The sequence below is a fragment of the Oenanthe melanoleuca genome, chromosome 20 (assembly GCF_029582105.1).
Source record: "Oenanthe melanoleuca isolate GR-GAL-2019-014 chromosome 20, OMel1.0, whole genome shotgun sequence".
Lineage (NCBI taxonomy): Eukaryota > Metazoa > Chordata > Aves > Passeriformes > Muscicapidae > Oenanthe > Oenanthe melanoleuca.
Window position 1 is genome coordinate 9,252,009 of NC_079353.1, and position 19,135 is coordinate 9,271,143.

The 19,135-nt window shown below is 56.1% G+C and overlaps 2 protein-coding genes across 2 annotated transcripts; both read left to right on the forward strand.

The window, feature by feature from the left end:
* Nucleotides 1-3,337: 3,337 nt before the first annotated feature.
* DBNDD2 (dysbindin domain containing 2) lies at nt 3,338-10,270 on the forward strand. Its single transcript, XM_056507161.1, has 4 exons — nt 3,338-3,525; nt 8,188-8,346; nt 8,798-8,941; nt 9,677-10,270. The coding sequence occupies exons 1-4, from the start codon at nt 3,483-3,485 to the stop codon at nt 9,883-9,885; spliced, it is 555 nt and encodes a 184-aa protein (XP_056363136.1). The 5' UTR covers nt 3,338-3,482; the 3' UTR covers nt 9,886-10,270.
* Nucleotides 10,271-11,250: 980 nt separating this feature from the next.
* PIGT (phosphatidylinositol glycan anchor biosynthesis class T) lies at nt 11,251-17,468 on the forward strand. Its single transcript, XM_056507160.1, has 12 exons — nt 11,251-12,324; nt 12,697-12,874; nt 13,706-13,833; nt 14,346-14,446; nt 14,598-14,684; nt 14,936-15,023; nt 15,098-15,195; nt 15,425-15,590; nt 15,679-15,879; nt 16,416-16,581; nt 16,701-16,784; nt 16,921-17,468. Exons 1-12 carry the CDS (start codon nt 12,129-12,131, stop codon nt 17,171-17,173), a joined length of 1,746 nt encoding a protein of 581 aa, XP_056363135.1. The 5' UTR covers nt 11,251-12,128; the 3' UTR covers nt 17,174-17,468.
* The last annotated feature ends 1,667 nt before the right edge of the window (nt 17,469-19,135 follow it).

Sequence of the window (19,135 nt, forward strand, 5' to 3'; positions counted from 1 at the left end):
CCTCTCTTTGCTGGTGACAGCTTTGCTCTTGGGGATACTGCTCTGCACCAGCCCATGAACACTACTAGTACCAGGATCATCAGTGGGACCCCTCTGTGCATGAGTACCCTCATTCCTGGGCCACCGGCACCACCACACCCAGACACCTCCAGCCCCAGGAACCCAGAGCAATTGGAAACCACAACTTTGCAAACACTGCATGTACCCAAATCGAATGCAAAAAGAGCTGGGGTGTGAAAACCAAAGACAATTTATTTACAAAAGATCCACAAAAGCAATGAACTACAACATTTATTTACAGAGGAGTGCTGCATCTTCATCAGTCCTGGAAGAAAAGCAAGCACCATGGTCATTTCAGTCAGGCTACTGACTAATGCACGTCCCATTTGCCACCAGCCTGGGACATGCAGGGGAGAGCCTGGCCCAGAGGTGTCACCACATGCCCACAACTACCTGCAGGGACATGCCATCCCCAAGGGCTCTTCCCAAGAACCTGCACAATGCCCCAGGACACAGGGCTGCTCCATGGCACTAAGGACAAAGTCTGTGCAGAATAGCTCAAACTGTAAAGAAGTGGGATATGATGAAGAGGAAATTCCTCTGGGACAGGCACCCTCTACCACCCCTGTCTGCTCCTTCTTTTGCCGAGGCTGGTGTCCTGCTGCCTGCACACGACCTCCCAGCTCTACCTGCTCCCGTGTCAGCAGCTGGCAAGCAGGGATGTCTTTATGGCATGGGCCCCGAGGACGTGGGGACATGACATCCCCGAGGCTTGGCAAGAGCCTCCCCCCGCACCACACAGGGACAGAGGTCCTTTCCTCGGGACAGGGCATGGCCAAGGAACCAGCTGGCTCCAGGCATGGAGTGGTGCTGCAAACCCCATCCAGGCTCCCCCCACCTCATCTTGCCTGCAGAGATTCTTATTTCTCAGCAGCCACATTCCTTTGAGGGTGTTTATGGCTTTTCTGTCTCCCTGCTGTCCCAGGCTAAAATCGCCCCTTTTAAGGGAGCCACAGGACCACGGGTTGCTGGAGCTTTGCCGGCTGCAGGCTGCTCCTTTGCAATGTATCGCCTCATTTACTGGAAAAGCAGCCTTGCCTTGCCTTGTTTTTTCTTTCGACTCCACAATTTTCTGATGGAGTCAAGCTGCAGCTACTCCATCCACTCACGCCTCCCAGAGAATACGACGTATTTTTACCAGCAAGTGATTCACCTGAGCCTGGAACTGGTTTTCCTTTCCCTTAGCTGCCGATTCCTCCCCATCTCCATCTTCACCCCGCAGCTCCCTGACTCACCTCCCAAACCTCTAATAAACGGGAAAAACCTGAGCAGGAAGGGCAGGAGGAACAAGTCACCTTACATTTTCTCACAATGACAGGGGCACTTTGATGCTGCCCCCCCTTGGGGTCTTTTGGCTGGAGCTGGACTCCGTGTCGTGGGGAGAAGAGGTGACATTCCACCCTGGGCATTCGCGGTAAGGGCGAGGGCTGTTGACACAAGACAGGGCTGTGAACTTGTACTGGAGGCACAAGGGAGGCAGGGATGCTGCGGCAGCCGAGACAGACCCTGCAGGTTTCTGACAAGAATTATTCTTAGGGCTCCGTATCAGAAGTGGAGACTCTTCACTGACTCCAGCGCCACTTCTGTCCCCTCTAACCTTTTGGCCCGGGGCAGGCACGCTTTGCTACGAGTGGAAAAAAAAAAAAAAAAAAAAATCATTATGTAGAGCTGGCTTGCCTACAATGGTTTAATTGGAATAAAATGTGTGCCCCGCTGAGCGGCACGGCTTGTGCTGAAGAGCCAGGATGAGTCAGGCTCGGTGCCGATGATATCAGTGCTTTTCCATCGCCCTCCCGGCAAGGATGAAGGGGCCACGACAGCGAGGGGCCTGGGAACGTGTCATTCTGCACGGGCAGCACCCACATGTGCCGTCCCCGCAGCGGGGATTCGGGATACAGCGAGCTCTGGGGACCTCGGGGTGCTCCGGAAACTCGTGTGCGCACAAACAGGCTCCACGCCTCCCAGCAGCGGCTGGTGCCAAAAGACACAGACGTGTCACATAGCAGAGACCTGAGCTAATTCCCCGGCCCTGCCTGCTCGGCCCTCCAGCGGCAGGGCCAGCCAGGGCAGGGCACGGGGGCAGTAGGGACCGTGCCGATGCTGCCCGGACTCCACACGGAGCTGTGAAGAAGCCAGCGCCGGCAGGTACCCAGCAGAGATTTGGTCATGCAGGTCCCAGCAGAGATTTGGCCATGCAGCTGCTCAGAGACTACAAGCCCCCACTCATGCTACACCAGCCTGATCCCCCCAAACCGCAGTGCTGGCATACCACAAATATCAGGCAGGAAGGACTGGGAGTGCTTATGGATGGGGTTAAACATTTATGTGGACAAAATTCAAAACCACCGTGAAAGCTGAAGCCAGCCGCAGGGTGCAGGTTCCGGGTACCCAGCACAAAGCCGGTTTTCGGCAGCAGGAAGACACAGGGGAGACAGCAAAGCAACAGTGGCCAAAATAGAGCCGGGACACAAACAATACCCAGTTATCTTTTGTTATGCAGACAGTGAGAGGAACACACTGAGGACGGGACAGGCGGGATACACCACAGACACTGGAAACTCTCTGCCAACTACAGCAAAGGGCGCAGTGGATGTCCCCCATTCCGGCTTGGCAGTGACCAGGCTCCGGGCAGAGCTGGCGCTGGGCACGGCGAGGCACTGACTCACCCTGCTGAGACACAGGAAGGAGGCCGCGGCCAAGTCCTTGGCTCTGCCAAGGAGCAGCCCTGATGTGCAGGGCTGGACTTGGGAGAAAGCATCCCAGAGTGGGGTCTGCTAGGGATAGGGGTCTCACAAGGCCAGGACTGAGATGGGGAGGGCCCCTCAATATATCACGCTCTCCCCTCTCCCGAGGGAATGCGTGAGCTGGCCATTTTGAGAAGATAAGCAAAGAAAAAGCAAGCATGAATGGTAACTGTTCTCGCCCAAGCAGAGCCCCTGCCTCCCCCGATTCCCCCTGCCCACCTCCTGCCAGGCGGGGCACAGCTCCTGCCGGGGCAGGGCACCTGCAGCACACCACTGCGGGCGCTGATCTCTGCTTGGGGCGGTTCTGCTGGGGAGGGACCTCTGCAGGGGACCCTGCATGGGGACACTCCATGGGTCCCGGCACCGCAGAGGACAGGGTACCGTGCACGGGAACCCTTCTCTCCATGGAGGCCGGGGACTCTTCATGGGTCTGCTTCTTTCTGTGAACCGGAGACCCCGGACTCTGGGCAGCGGCAGTGAGGGATCCCCGCGGGGCAGCGGCGGGAGGCGCGGCCGCGGTGCGGCGGTGAAGGGCGCGCCGGTCCCGCCCCGTGCCGCGCCGAGCGCCGCCCCGCAGCGCGGCTTGGGAGAGCAGCGGCGGCGGCGGGGGGCCCGCACTGATCCCCGTCCCCCCGCCTGGCTCGGCCCGGCCCGGCCCGGTTCGGTCACAGCAGCCGCATGTCGGGGCCCGGGGCGCAGAGCCGCAGCTGGCGGCTGCCCGGTAAGTGCCGGCCGCGGGGTGGGCTCCGCGGGATGGAAGCGGGGACCGCACCGGGCGGGCGGGCAGGGCGCGGGTGCCACATCCCCTCCGTCCTCCCCGCAGCGCACACCTGATGCCCATGGGAAAGCGGCTGTGCCCTACATGCCGCCCTCCGAGCCTCCAGCCCCGGCCGCTCCCTCGCCCCTCGCTGCACCAACCTGCTGCCGGCCCCGCCGCCCGGCTACTTTAGGGCAGGGGCTGCCCGGGAAGCTCCGTGCCTGGGACGGGGATGCTCGGGGAACAGGGGGATTTGAGGAACACCTGCTTGGGAAGTGGCAGAGCTCGGGAGCCTGTTGGGTCACGGGCTGGTTTTGGAGTGGCATCGGCAGCCCTCAGAGCCCCGTGAATCCCGGAATGAGAGGAGTCCCCGTGCCCGCAGGGCTGAGGATGATGAGCAGAGCAAACTCAGTGGCGAGCGGCAGGGCGAGCGGCAGTCGGGGGAGCGGGGCTTGTAGAGAAGCAGCGTGCCAGGCACCGTGCCCGGGTCGTGCCTGCCGTGCCTCGGGCACCGCGCTTCCCCGTTCTCATGCTTCTCCTCGCGTGAAAGGAAGCAGGGCCCCGCAAATAGCAGGGTCTTATGACACAGCCTCTGCCGGGGAAGAGCTCCGGGCGGCAGGGAAGGATATTTTTAGTGCTGAGACGCAGGGGATTTGGAGATCGCTCGGAGGAGTGCAGGCGATGAAACCACGGCACACACAGGGGTTACGAGGTGCCATGCTCTTTCTCTCCATTCCCCCCCCACTCCCACTTTTTCCCTTGCCAAAACCACTGCCTCCCTCGCACTCGCCTGGTGCATTTCCTCTCATCAGGACCATGGTTATTTTTTGCTGTGCTGCAACACGAGGTTCAGACGTGCCGATGGAGAACTGTGCAGGGCATTAAAACTCAGGCAGCCGGAGTCTGAGCATCCCATCTCTGCATGGCCTGACCCTGTGTGATTCTCTGGGGCATTCTCAGCTCTCCTCGCCAGCCGCTTCTCCCAAGGCTGAAGGAGCTAAAAGCCCTTGGGAGTTATCCTTGTTCCGCAGGGGTTGTGCTGGGGCAGAGTGACAGGGAAAGGCTTTGTCATCTCTGCACGGCCTCCCAGATGATGCTGAGACAGCTCAGGAGCTGCATTGCCCCCCACAACCATCTCCTCGCAGACCTGGTGTGGGGGGAAAGGCTCATTCTGGCAAGTTGGGGGCAGAGGGGCATATTTGGCTTCTCTGGAGGAGCAGAGTCAGGGGTTTGGACTCCAGGATGGCTCAGGGGAAAGGGCAAAAGCCAACTTACTCCAGCCCTTTCATTCATGAGAGAACTGACCCGTGCTTGGAGCAAACTCCTACTAAAACTCTGCTCACCTCCCCAGCACCTGCTGCTCCTTTCCACAGCCCATATTATTTTTCAGGACCTTCTTTAAATCCCTCGAAATCCATGCAAGACATTGAAGAGCTGTGGCCGCAAGAAAAGGCCATTCCCATCCTCTCTTGGCCTTGTGCCTTCACTAACAACCCTTCTCCCAACCCAAACACACCCCTCCTATTTACCGGCACAGAGGGGGGTGTGCCGGAATCCCGTCGACTATGAGGGATGAAAAGCACATTCCGAGTACCCTGAGCTGGTACTCCCAGCACCCTCCAGCCGTGTCTGGCCCCTGCCCCCTCCAAAATGCATCCCAGGAGCTGCTCCTCTCCCAAGCCTGCTTTGGTGAAGGTGTGGATGGGAGAGCTAACAGAGCTTTGCCTCTCAGCCAACCCTCCCACGTCTTTCCCCACCACAGCGTGGCCACGAGCCCACACAACGCGAGGGGTGGCGGCTCCTCGGTGTGCCCTGGCAGGGCAGAGGAACCATGGGACCATCGTTCTCGCTCCCAGCCCACCCTGTGCCCATCTGCTTGGCTGCAGGTGAGAAGGAAATCCCTGTCTGCCCTTCCTGCGGGGGATCCTGCCCTGTCCTGCCCGCCCAAACTCTGCAGCAGTGTTTGGCCCCGGTTCCTCTCCAAGCCGTGAGAGCCGGAAGGATCTGAAGGCAGCGGGGCGCTCGGAGCCGCCGCAGCCGCGCTGGGCGGTTCAGCCAGCGGGGCAGAGCCTGGCTCTGAATGCTGATCAGCCCCTCGGCTGAGCGGGCTGGAGGAATAACCATGACAATAGTAATAAAAGCCAGGCCACCAGCAGGTACCGACAGATCCCCCACGGTGCACAGGGGCCGCATTGTGTGTGCGAACGTGTCCCGCGGTGGGAACATGCCAGCAGGATGAGACAATCCCCTCGACTGACAGCCACGGAGTGTGACCGGCCGTCACATGGGGAAGGACCGCGGCAGGGAACGCCGCGCTCCTTTATTTCCGCGGCGGGGGTTGCCGAGGGGCAGCCACACTAGCAGGGCTGTTCGCTGCCCCTGGGCCCGGAAGAGCCCCGAGAGGGGGGAAGGCTCCATCCCCGGCTCTCACCGCGGTCACGGGTCAGGCAGGGCCAAGCACGGCCCCAGCTGCTGTCTCCCGCTGCCGGCGTTTCTTACATAATGGGATCTCAGTGCTCGTGCCCAGCTCCCCGACCAGAGCTCGAAAACAAGTTCATAAACAGGTCCTGCTAATTTCTCCCTCGAGAGAAACCCTGGCGCCCACAGGAATGCTGCCACCAGCAACCGTCAACACTCTCCCCAAGCACACTTACTGCGAGTATCGGTCACGTGCCGGGGAGAGCATTAACAGCCCCATCAGCCACATTCATGGCACTCGGGAGAGCACCCGAGAGCATTCTGCTTTATTTTGTATTTGCACTGCAGAAGGATGTGGACACTGGTCCTTACCCCCACACTGAGATCCCTTTGGCAAGACGTCCCATGGAGAGCTGGTCTGTCACCCTGAACTCTGGAGCCAGCACAGCCTCTGCCCTGAGCCCAGCCTCCCTACAGCTGGAACCCGATGGGCTCTCATCGGTGTGGTGAACTCCGGCAGTTTGTCATGGATTCAGCACAGCTGGGCTGAGGAGCACAGCTCTGCTGGGACAGCCAGCTGCTAAAGGGACATAGCTCCATAATTGGTGCCTTGATCACCCCCTCCTTGTCCCTGGCTCCATTCTGTTGTGCAACTGGCACAGGGAGGCCGGAGGTTTTTGCTGTACCCCAGCGGCACCGGGCTGCAGCCACCTGGTATTTGCTTTCCTGGGAGGACAGGTTCACTGGCACCACCATCCTGGGCCCTGCACTGAGCCTCAGCAGCAGAGCAGGCACCAGTGCTTTGGTCAGACACACCAAGGGAAAGACCCCTGCAGGCAGCCTGGCCTGCTGCCCCAGGCATTGCAGGAGGACGCTGAGCAGCCAGAAGAGGACCAGAGCCTCATCCAGAGAGTGCGTGGTGAGTCGCCCTGAGTCACAGTGCATCCCCACGTGGTGCTGCCAGCACAGCCCAGCCTGTCGAGGCAGGCACCTGCAGATGATGGGGTTTCACTTAAGGATGCCCTAGAAACGGGATGCAGAGAAGCATCTGGAAGAGCTCTCAGGAAGATGTGACATTGATCTCCACCAGGCTCACCACTCTTCTCCTACGTGGCTCCTGTGCTGCTCCATGCTGCTGGCAGCCAGCTCCCCTGCTGCCCTTGCCCCTGCCCCTGTTCCTGCCAGACAGGGTGGGGATGCTGCTCCCTCCATTCCCTCCTTCCCAGCCTGAAGGAGCAGAGGGTTTGGGCTGTGCTCAGGCAGAGCACAGGATGTTTGTTTGGTTTCCTTGGTTATTACATTGCCTGCTCCAATAATCACATGTTCCTTGTGCTGGTTGGGCCAAGTGCAGCAGAGAGGAAATGTGGAATGGCTGAGGTCAAACACCAGCCTGGGAACAGCTGGGGCCACCAGCCACAGCCTCTCTGTGCCACTTGGGTCCTTGCTATTTTGGGTACCCAGCCCAAAAGGAAGTTACCAAGACCAGAGCTGCAGCAAGCTCCTTCAAATACAGCCCAAGGGCTCCCATCTCTCCCTCCCATGAGCTGGGGACACGGGCACCGGCAGTGAACTGTGCTAGGAATTACAGGAATGAAAATGTTTGTGCAGGCAGAAGCCAAGCTGGCTGTGCGTGGGGATGTGAGCAGGGATGTGAGTGGGAGCTGCGAGCGTGGGCATGGCTGCATTTATAATGATGGTGGTGGTGGGGGTGTGCATGGCCAGGGCTGTGCATGGGCAAGGGAGACTGGGTTGCTGCTTCCTTTTATTCCTTATATACCCTTAAGCCCAGAAAACCTGGAGCACTAAGGCCAGCTCTTGACCCTGGGAGTTCCCCTGCTCGTTAGCATTCACAGACAGCACTCTGTTTGGTAGCAGGGAAACCGAAACTTGAAAGTGTGCAAACCATGGCTGATCTCACACCAGCTCCCTTTCCCCCTCCATAACTCCCTTCAGCAGCTGTGAGCAAAGCATTATGAGCTCCTGGCTGCCCTGCACCCCAGGAGAGGGATGTGAGGCTCCAGCACAGCTGGAGTGTATAACATGCTGGTGTGTAACATCTATCCATGGTGACTAAATCAACGTGTGCTGGTAAAGCAGAGCAGAAGGGAACAACCAACCATCCAGCGCAACCAAGCAGTGTGAGCTGGGACAGGCAGAAGGGCTCAGACAGCCCTGCCTGCTCCAACTCTCCTCACTTTTTCTCCCCAGCCGACATGGAGCAGGCCCAGCGGAACCTGGATGCAGAGCAAATGCAGCAGCAGCAGCAGCTGAAGCTACGGGACCGGCAGAAGTTCTTTGAGGAGGTTTTCCAGCATGATGTGGATTTCTTCTTCCCAATGTCTCACCTGCAGATAGAGCACCGGAGACGTATGTGCTGTGGGCACCAGCATGGGGCTGGGGCTGTATCAGGGGGCAATGACACAGGGGTTGGAGATTGCTGGGACATCCCCAGTCTAAACAGACATGCATGTCCTGAACCAAGATGGGAGCACACTGACTGTGTGTGGGCGTGCAGTGGATTACTCACACACCTTAACTGAAGGCACATGGGTACCCAGGCTGGCACCCTGTAGAATCTGGCTTTGGGCAGGCTGCATTTTGGAGCAGGGACAAGGACTGCAGTGACACAGCAGGGGCTTCCAGAGGGATGTTTTAAGGAAACATTATTTTCCTGGGACCTCTTACCAGCAGGTAGAATTCAGTTCCTTGTGGCAAGGCTGGTCTCCCACCTCAGGGTCCTGTTCCTGTCTGCACAGAACTGATGGTGCCCTTTGCCTGGCATTATCACTCACCTTTTCACTGGCCTCTGTCTCTGCAGCCCCCTTAGGCAGCATTTCCTCCATGGAGGTGAATGTGGACATGCTGGAACAGATGGATGTGCTAGACCTGTCAGACCAGGACACTGTGGATGTGTTTCTTGGCTGTGGGACAGAGGAGAGCAGCATTGCTGGGTCTCTGCCAGGTATGTGCAGTCTCAAGCCCTTTGAGGGCCAGACTGGAAGCCCTTCCTGCCCCCAGTGTCCACACTGACTCATTCCTCAGCCCCAGTCACCCTGTGGGCAGATCCACATCCACCCAAAGGCAGACATTGGTGCTGGCTCTCTGAAGTTGGAGGGACCTCATACTGGGCTGTTCCACATCAGCATCCACCTCCACAGCCCAGACACACAGACCCCTGTAAATACCTTGTGCTGCAGAAGACAGAAGAGTCCAGTCACTTTCAGAGTCTGTGAGTCAAATTCCCTTGTCCCGAAGCATCTCTGGAGCAGCCAGTTCCTTGTCACAACTCCCAAGGTCCCCACCACACTGCAGAACCATTGTGCTGAGCAGGAAGGCTGCAGAACCTCCATCAGGGAGGGTGTGCAGGGAAAGCATGGGGTGCCAGCACATTTCTCCCCACTCTCACACTGTAGTGAGGTCAAACGAAAAGTCTCCTCCCCTGCTGCAGCCAACAGCCTCATGCAGCATGGCTCTGAGCTGTGTTTCAGGCAAGATGGAAGAGGCTCCACTGCCAAAACTGGGAAGGAATGTGCAGCAACTGCCCTGAGCCAAGCCGGGGGTGTGGGGTGGGGAATGGCTGGAGTAGCCACATGGGGAGCTGTCAGGAATGCACAGATCACTGAGGAGTGAATCTTGGAAGGGCCACACATAAAGCTTAGGCAGCATACATTCGTTCTCATACTGCTCTCTTCTCCAGGGGCAGATGCCAGCCAGTGCCCAGAGGAGATCACCCTGCAAGTGCCTAACACAGCTGAGAGCAAATCTCGCATTTCTTCCACGTCCTCTGCTTCCACGGACCTGAACAGCCTGGACACCAGCGAGGAGGGGGCTGAGACCCCCGTGGTGCAGTCAGATGAGGAGGACCTGCAGGAGGACAGTCCCAAAGAGCAGGTGGTGAGAAGCTAGCAGCCAGCTTTGCCCTGCTCCCAGCCTCCTCTGAACGGACTTGCCAGCCCAGAAGAAGGAAAGCTGCTGGTGCTCAGTAAACCCTGTCCTGGACTGCTGCCCTGCCAGAGGGGAGAGATGGTTTTCCCCTCCTCTCCCTCCACATGCTCTCTTGGCAGCCAAAGGAGAAAGAAAGGGGTATTGTAAGCTCCCAAAATTAACTCTTCAGGCTTTGCTGCTAACACTCCCTGCTTCACCCCCCTCCTCAAAATGCTCAGCATCCCACAGCCCCACCATACCCAGAAAGCCATCCCTTAGGATCCCAGTTCCCCCTGTCCTACTGACAAAGATTCTGTCCAGACAAGCTCTTAAAAACAGCACAGAGAAATAACACTGATCTAACCAAGCAGTGTGTGTGTGTGTCATTGGGAGAAAACGGGGATTAGGGCTCACAGTGGACTGCAGGATGGAGAGCAGTGCAAAGCCAGTGTGTTCCCTGTGCCATGAAGGAGCAAATGGAGCCTGCTGTTGCACAGCCCAGGGATGGTTCCTATGCCCAGGGCAGAACAGACAGCACAGACCTGGGCAGAGAAGGGGGCTCCTGGTACAGCAGGTCATGATAATGAGCAACTCAGGCTCTGCTAGCACAGACACAGCTGGCCTGAGCAGGGCTGGGCTGCTTGTGACATGGAACCACCAGCCATGAGAACAGTGAGGACTTCCCACACAAATGGGCTGAGCAGAGAACAGCAGCTGCTCCCCCAGTGCTGATCCACAGGAGTGAAGGAAGTACCACCAACATGAAGCCACTTTACAGCCCACTGTGCTTGGTTCCTGCAGGCCAGGCCAAGAGGAGTTGGGCACAAAGCTGGCCACAGGCCCCTTGCCACCATCAGTAGCTGCAGGCCAGGAAAGCACTGTCCCTGTCCCTGCATCAGCACAACCGTGGTCACCACGGGGAAAGGACTGCTAGAAATTCACATGGGGAAATTCTGTTGCAAGATAAGCAACAGAAGCCAGGGAATGCTCCTCATCCTGGCTGCTTCCCAGGGGGTATTGAGACATTACTGCACTGCTCCTGTGTAAACCAACACTTTGTGGGAACAGCTAGAGTGCCCCATATCCGAGTGCAGCATAAATGTGTTGTATGTGCTGCCTTAGGCTGGGAAATTGCTCAAGAAAAAGGGCCAGGCTTCATGACTTTTCAGGGAGCACACAGAGTTCCCTACTTATGTGTAAGGTAATTAACAGCTCTGGCTGGATGTTTTTTCCTTTAATCTGGCTGATCACTTCCAAAATGCGTCTAAACTGTTATTACTTACCAGTATCCTGTTGCAAGGAGTTGCCCAGTGTTAAAAAAAAAACCCAAACCAACAATATTATGTAAATATGACTTTTTCTTTTTTTTTCCCGGGCATGCTTTCTGGTTTTATGTGATGCCACTAATTAGCAAGAGAAAAAAAAGAGATATAAAAAAGCTCCTTATTCTTTACAAATAGTGAATCACACTGTCAGCTCCAAGTTATCATTGCACGAGGACCTTAGATAAGAGCAAGTAAGTGAGTAATCAACAAGGTAGAGTAGCTGCTAAGTGACAACCACACGTTGTTATAATTTTTATGCATATTTCCTACTGGAGCAAATCATCACCACACTCAAATCATCACCGGGAGAATGGGAGATGGTGTGAACTCTGTGGGACCGTCACTTGCTGTGGCTGCCGTTCCCTTCCCCGGGGGCACTCCCGGATGGCTCCGCACCCGGAGACAGACGCTGCCCTCCGGAAAGGAGATGAGCAGCGAGGGACAGCCGCCAGCCTCGGGAAGAGCTGGAAAGTAGAAGTCACCTGGGGACAGGCACAGTCCTCGCAGCATCCTCGGGCACAGCCATGCCCAAGCCGAGACCACGCCAGCAGTCCTGCAGCACCAATTTCAAAGTGGTGGAGGGGAGCCCTCGACGAGCCGCTTAACCCCTTTTGAAACCACCAGAGTTGGCCGCGACCATCCCTGCGGGTCCTTTCCGACGAAGAATACTCTGCGGTTGTGTGAAAGCCCTGGCGCTCGCTGCTGGGCTGGGGGCAGGCGCAGGCACGGCCAGGCTGGCGCTTCTCCCGCGGAGGCTCCAGGCTCGCTCCGTTCAGCAGCGCCGGGCGCCAGGCCGGCACAGCCCCGCATCTCCATGGCAGCCCCGGAAGCGGCGCCATTGGCGGGGCGGGCGGAAGCGGAAGCGGCGCGGCGCGGTGCGGCGCGGCGCGGGGCGGCGGGATGGCGGCGGCGGTGTTGCTGCTGCTGCAGCTGCTGCTGCTGGCGGCAGGGCCCGGGCCCGGGCGGGCGGACGCGGGACAGGAGCTGCGGGACGCGCTGCGGGAGGAGCTACTGCTGAGCCCACTGCCCACCGGCGATGTGGCCGCCACCTTCCAGTTCCGCACGCGCTGGGACGCGGACCTGCAGCGGGGCGCAGGTAGGGCGGGCCCGGTCGGGGCGGACCGCGCTGCTATTGGCTGGGGTGTGGCGGACAGCGCCGCTATTGGCTGGGGTACGGCGCAAGGCCGGGGATATCGGGGAGGGACCACGCTTCGTGATGGTTTGCCTCGATCGGTGACGTCACGGGTGCGAGTGACGTCAGAGGCAGGTGAGGTGAGCAGGGACAGGGCAGAGCGAGGCGGTGGGGATGGAGCGTTGCGGTGACATCATACGAAGGGGCTCGGGGCCGTGACGCAAGTGGGCTGTGTGTGACGGTGCAAACAGAAGCAGTGTCAGGGGTGACGTCATGTTTGGGCAGGCAGGTGTGCTGTCGGGGGATGAGATGGGCAGGGACTAACGCTGCCCACAGTGTCTCACTACAGGCTCTTCCCGAAGGCACTGGGGCGGCTGGTGGCAGCGCTGGGCGTGCGGGAGCTGCACCTCGCACTCACCCAGGGCTTTTGGCGCACCCGGTACTGGGGGCAGCCGCCCCTCCAGGCACCCGCTGGCGCCGAGCTCTGGGTCTGGTTCCAGCCCACGGTCACCGAGTAGGTACCCCAGCCATGGATCCGTCCCTCTGGGTCCCTTCCGTGGCCACTGCGTCCAGAAGCTGCTGCTCATCTCCCATGAGGCAGCCACGGTGTGTGAGAGGGCTTCCTGGGCTGAAAAATGTCTGCTGGAAAGAAGAGCCCAGGAGTAGCTCTAACGAACCACAGAACATACCCCATCTGTTCACAGGACAGGATGTGGTGCTGAGGGCAAATCCCTGTTCACTAAAGGCCCAAGTAATTCCCTAGTGGGCTCTGTGATGACAAAGCCCTTGCTGCACTAATACAGTGGGGCTGTATCTTGACCTCTCATCCATGACTCACTTCCTTTGACTCCCATCCAATACCTGTCACCATCTCCTGTAACACAGCGCCCCTGTTCAAGCTGCAGCAGCCCTGTGGGGACTCAGAGCTCTCTCCTCCCTGCAAGTGTCCCATTCCTTATCTGCTGGTCGGGTCAGCCTTTGGAGCCACACCAAGTCATTGCTTTGGGTCTCACAGCCCCTTCCCCATTCACACATATCACCTCCTGCTTGCTCCCTGCTCCCCAGACCTCTCCTCACATACCAGCTGTGCCCACTGCCCTGTCCCTTGGCTGTGTGATACCCATGTGTCCCTACTTTGTGTCCCTGCGGTCCCTCAAATCTGATGTATCAGAATAAAATACCAAGAGAGCTGTGGAGTGCATGCCCAGGAGTCTCTGCACACTCCATGCAGCTTTGGTAACCCAGTGTGGTCACCCTACTGTATTTACTGAATGTTACTGACTTAACACTTGTTGTTTCAAGGATTTGAGCTGCTGAGTAATCTCTGGTGTCTGTTCTCACACAGTGTTGACAAAGCCTGGAAAGAGCTGAGTAACATCCTTTCAGGGATATTCTGTGCTTCTCTCAACTTCATTGACTCAACCAACACAGTGATTCCAACAGCATCCTTCAAACCCCTGGGTTTAGCCAATGGTGAGCTTGGTTCTGCCCTCTCACTCTTGCCTCTCACTTTAGTTCTGCCCCATGCCACTGCCAGCATTCCAGGTGCAGGTCCTGTAACAACTCTGGGTCTGGGTGTGTACAACAGCATCTGTTAACCTCTGTGGAAGGATTTCCTCTCCCTACAAACAAAGACTTGGATTTAAATAGAGGAAACACACAAGTAGTACATGGCAGATGCTCCCAGGCCCTTATTTGTCTCTATGAAAAGTGTTTTACAAAACAGGGAGGACTACGGGATTTAAGGCACTCGCAAAAGAAAAATCTGCTCAGATATATATATATATCCAGATATATATATATATCCTTACCCATTCTTTCCAATCACTCTGAACAGAGTGAGATCTACTTCTGGTGGAGCTCACAGCATTTCAGTCATACTGAGAGGGTGGTGGGATGTGGGGTACACAGAGGGTGGAACAGATCTGCTGCTGTCCTCATGCCTGTAGCAATAGCAGCCTGCTGACATCCCTCTCCCTGCCCAGGCACAGATCACCATCTGCTGCGTTACGCTGTCCTGCCCCGGGAAGTCGTCTGCACAGAGAACCTCACCCCTTGGAAGAAGCTGCTGCCATGTGGCTCAAAGGTAAAGACAAAGCTGCCTAATTGGGCCACTCCTGATGGACCTGGGTTCCCAGCAGCAATCTGGGAGCATGCACTGGGAATTTCCCTCAGGGCTTTTCTCTGGTGGGAGCAGAGGACAGGGCAGAGCTGAGTTTCCCCTTTGTTCTCTGCAGGCTGGGCTCGCTGTGCTGCTGAAGGCAGAGCGCTTGTTCCACAGCAGCTACCACTCCCAGGCAGTGCATATCCGCCCCATCTGCAGGGTAAGTGCTGGGCTCAGCTCCCTCCTTGAACTCCCCAAGAGAAAATCCAAAGCCACCTTGTCACATTGCAAGGTATCACACTGGTTTGCCCAGCTACCCTGTGATGGGTTCACTGTGTCTAACACAACTGTCATCCTGCTTCTCTGGTAACCCCAATGGAAATCTTACAATCCTGCTGGAGTTCCAACTCCATCCTGGTGTACTCCCCTTCCAGGAGGTGTGATCAGAGTGCTTGTCTCTTTCTTGTCCAGGATGCCTCCTGCCTGGCTATGTCTTGGGAGCTCAGACAGACCCTCACTGTAGTCTTTGACTTCTTTTCCAGTGGCCAAGGAAAGAAAGGTAAGCTTGGTAGCTGTGCTCAAATGCTCCCAGCCTGCAGCACTTGACCTGCCACCTGACCTTGCTTCCCACAGACTGGTCCCTCTTTAAGATGTTCTCTCGCACTCTGACTGACACGTGTCCTCTGGCATCGCAGAGCAAAGTCTATGTTGATATTTCCCCTAAGAACAAGGTAGGCTCATAGGCCAGGAAGCATCCTCATCTCCATTCCCTGCATGGCCTGGCCCCTCAAGGGCTAACGAAGGGAGATGATTTCCTTGCTCTGAGCAGGGCTGAGGGGATGAACCTGGTGGTGTTAGCAAGAGCACAGAGCTGGCTGTTGGGTGGGAAAGCTCAGGGCTGCCTGGAGGGACTTTGCCCACTGCTTCCAGTTTCTTTCACAGTCCATTTGCTTTCCTCAGGAAAAGGAGCTACTGGAAGTGTCCCCGCCTCCAACATCAGTACATGAAGCTGTTGTCCAGGGAGAAAAGAAAACCTATGCTGTGTATGACCTGCTGAGCCCCTCGCTCTTCAACATATCGCGCAGCCTCAATGTGCAGCTCAAGTGGAAGCGGCCCCAAGAGAGCTGTGAGTGAGCAGAACTTCAGTCATCTGCACCACTGGCCAGGGCTCCAGGGCTGGAAATCACCCCATTCCTGTCCTTCCTCTTCCCCAGCGGAAATGCCCATTCCCACACTCCATGCTCAGCGTTATGTGGCAGGGTACGGGCTGCAGACTGGGCAGATCTGTACCCTCATCTACAACAGCCACCCTTACCGAGCCTTCCCTGTGATCCTGCTGGAGACTGTGCCCTGGTACCTGCGGCTCTACGTGCACACCCTGACTATCATCACCAAAGGGAAGGAAAACAAGCCCAGTAAGTGAACCATCCAAGCAGCACATGCCACCCGATTCCCTTGGCATGAGCAGCTCATTCCAAAGATGGTTGAGTTCCTGTCAGGCCTCAGTGGTCACTGGGAAACTGGATTGTGAAACAAAACATTTTAGGATGTTTTCCTAGGCCCAAGTTCAGTGCTCACAGCAGATGAGAACCATTAAGTCTGTTTTATTTATAAGAGGAAGGTGGATGGTGTTTCATTATCCAACAAAGGTTTACACCAACATTAATTAATTTTTGTAGCACAGGAAGTTAAATTTAAAACTGATGATTGGGTTTTATTTTGCGTTTATACCTTTTCTTATTAATACCTGACTTTCACAGGTCAGTAGTTTTAAAGAGCAGCTAAATTTAGCATTAACACATGCTTCTTGCTATGGGTACATCTTCACTTGCCCAGAAAACCTCTCTCAGGACAGTGGAAGTAGGAGCATCCACCTAATGGGAGATGTCCAGGCAATGTGAGATTGGATTATGTCCCCCTGATGCCACTGCCAAAATCTCTTTGGGGTTAGGTTACATCCACTACCAGCCAGCCCAGGACAGGAGACGGCCTCACCTCTTGGAAATGCTGATCCAGCTGCCAGCCAACTCTGTCACCAAGATCACAATCCAGTTTGAGAGGGCCTTATTGAAGTGGACAGAGTACCCACCTGACCCCAATCATGGCTTTTATGTCGGGTAATGACATTTCCAAGCTCCTTCATCTCTTTCTGGGCTTTGCATAGCACTTACTGCCCAGGTGTCTGGAGATGTCTTTGCTGTCAGGACTGACACGGGTGTGTTCTTTGTGCCCTTAGTTCATCTGTGCTCAGTGCTCTGGTGCCCAGTGTCACTGCAATGAAGGACACGAATGTGGAGCAGAGCCCTCTCTTCACCTCACTGTGAGTGTGCTGGTGCTGGGGAGCAGGACTGTGCCACAACCTGTGGGCTGTGGCTGCTCTCATCCTCTCTGGTGAGCATGAAGCACTGGTCCTGGGCAGGCTGACCCTGCCTCTCCTCCTTCCTTCCACTCTCCAGGTTTCCTTCCTCTGATGGCTCCAGCTATTTTGTGCGCCTGTACATGGAGCCTCTGCTGGTGAACCTGCCAACACCAGACTTCAGCATGCCCTACAACGTCATCTGCCTCACCTGCACCGTGGTGGCCGTGTGCTATGGCTCCTTCTACAACCTGCTGACCAGAACGTTCCACATGGAGGAGCCGAGCCGGGGCGGGCTGGCCAAGTGGCTGGCCAACGTCATCCGAAAATTCAGGGGGGTACCCCCACTCTGAGAGGAGCCAGGGCAGCCAGCACTGCCTGCAGGGCTCTGTGGGGAGACTGAGATAGCAGAGCTGCTGCCTCTTGTCTTGCTGGAAGCAGCTTGTTCTGTTTTGCTGCCTAGATCTCTCTTTGGGATCCAATAAGCTGAGAGATCACGTCCGTTGTTAAGATGGGAAATGGCTCTAAGCCCATTGACTACTGAACTGCACTGCTTTGGGACTGGGAAAAGTAAAAGATTTCTGTTTGGGAGAGGTGTAACTTACATACTGGGAATGGTGCTGGAAGTAAACTTGAGTGTTTTGTAGATTTGTGCTGCTCTGGTTGGTTTTGCTTTCTCAGCTCACAGGCAGAGCTGACCCTTTAAGACTGTGATCTGCCAAGTCTGGATCAGCTGGGATTTGATGCAGGCAGGACCAGGCAAGGAGGTTTTATCTGTAGCAAAGAGAGGGATTCATCTGCTCTAACGTCTCGTCTTTCACAATCACTATATTTCACTTATATGTGTCTTGTCACACTTGGCCACATTGGAGCCAGTTTGCCAGTTAATTGTTGGGTGCAGTGTATGTCTGCCCCCTCACCAACTGCAAGGATTTATTTTCTTTAGCAGGAAAAAGCTTCTCTTGCTCACAACTTCTATTTGCAGGATTTGAAACCCTCCACCTGCTCACTCCTCTGCCACAGCACAAGATTCTCTTCTGCAGCCACAGTGTCCCCAGAGCTTTGGGGAGCCATGGCTCAGCAGACCCCAAGTGCTGAGCTGCAGCCAGCCCTGGGCTGGGAATGCAGGAGTTCTGGCACCACAGTGCTCCTCAGTTCTTCTCTCAAAATACAAATTACCACCTTGTGGCTCGTGCAGAGCAGTGGGAGCTCAGTAGTGCTTGGCCTCTGATTGGAACAGACGCTGCTTACAACCAGCTAAACAAAGGAAGGAAAATCACTGGAAGAAATACTCCCCAGAACCAAAGCAGAGCACAGCCAGAGGTCCTTTAAAAGCTTCTGCTTGAACAGAAAAGCCATAAAACCCCATGGCCTGCTGTCCTGCACAGAACAATATGTTCCCTCTGGCCTAGGATTACCTTTCCCTTCCATGCCAGAAATGCTCTTAACTCTGCAGCTCGTTACAGATGCACTCCACTGGATGGCTCCATGCAGCTTGCAGAGCCTGCTGAAATACGAGTTTTGGATGATCCTTCACTGTTCTTGCCTGCTGAAAAAGGTGCCACAGGGCTGGGAGGTCATGCTGCTTCCAGCTACAGCTCTGCCAGCCAGGCTTAATGGAATTTCTTTATAGAAAACTGTAACTACAACCAAAACGCAAGTGAGCACACGGCTCCCATAGCAGGACAGGAGTCATGAGGGTCCACGCTGAAATTTGCATAATGACTTGGAGACCCCAAGTTTTGTCCAGTTGGATCCAGTATCAGTCCTGCAGACTGCAACTAGCAGCATGTGCTGGAGTATCTTAGAGCAGCCCAGTTCCCCAAGTGAAGCCTGCTTGCTGCTGGTGTTAGGTGGGATCCTGAAAGCCCCCTGAGTGGTCATGGAGTGCCATGGGAATCATCCGCTGGCATCTAGTAGTTATTTTTACTATGAACCATCAGAGCTGGCATCAGCTAAAGGCTTTAGGGCCATTCCTATGCAGTGCCATAAACCAGGAATTTTAAGCACCCCATAAAGAGGTCAGCCCAGGCAGAGCAGAGGGAAACTGTCCTGGGCTGGATACACGCCTGCCAGGCCATTGGCAGAGCAAGTCTTATCATAACTATGAAATGCACAGACCAGCCAAGTGGAAAACTCTGTGGGAAATGTGGGTGGCCCTGCAACTGTGGCTGGGAGGGTTTTAAATGGTTGTGAAAATGCCAAATCTTCGTCTTTGGGTTTTTTGTTTTTGTTTTTCCTGGACTATTTTTCTTCCTTCCCTTGGGCTTCCTTGTGGTACTCAGACAGGAGAGACATACAGCTCTCCAAGGTGA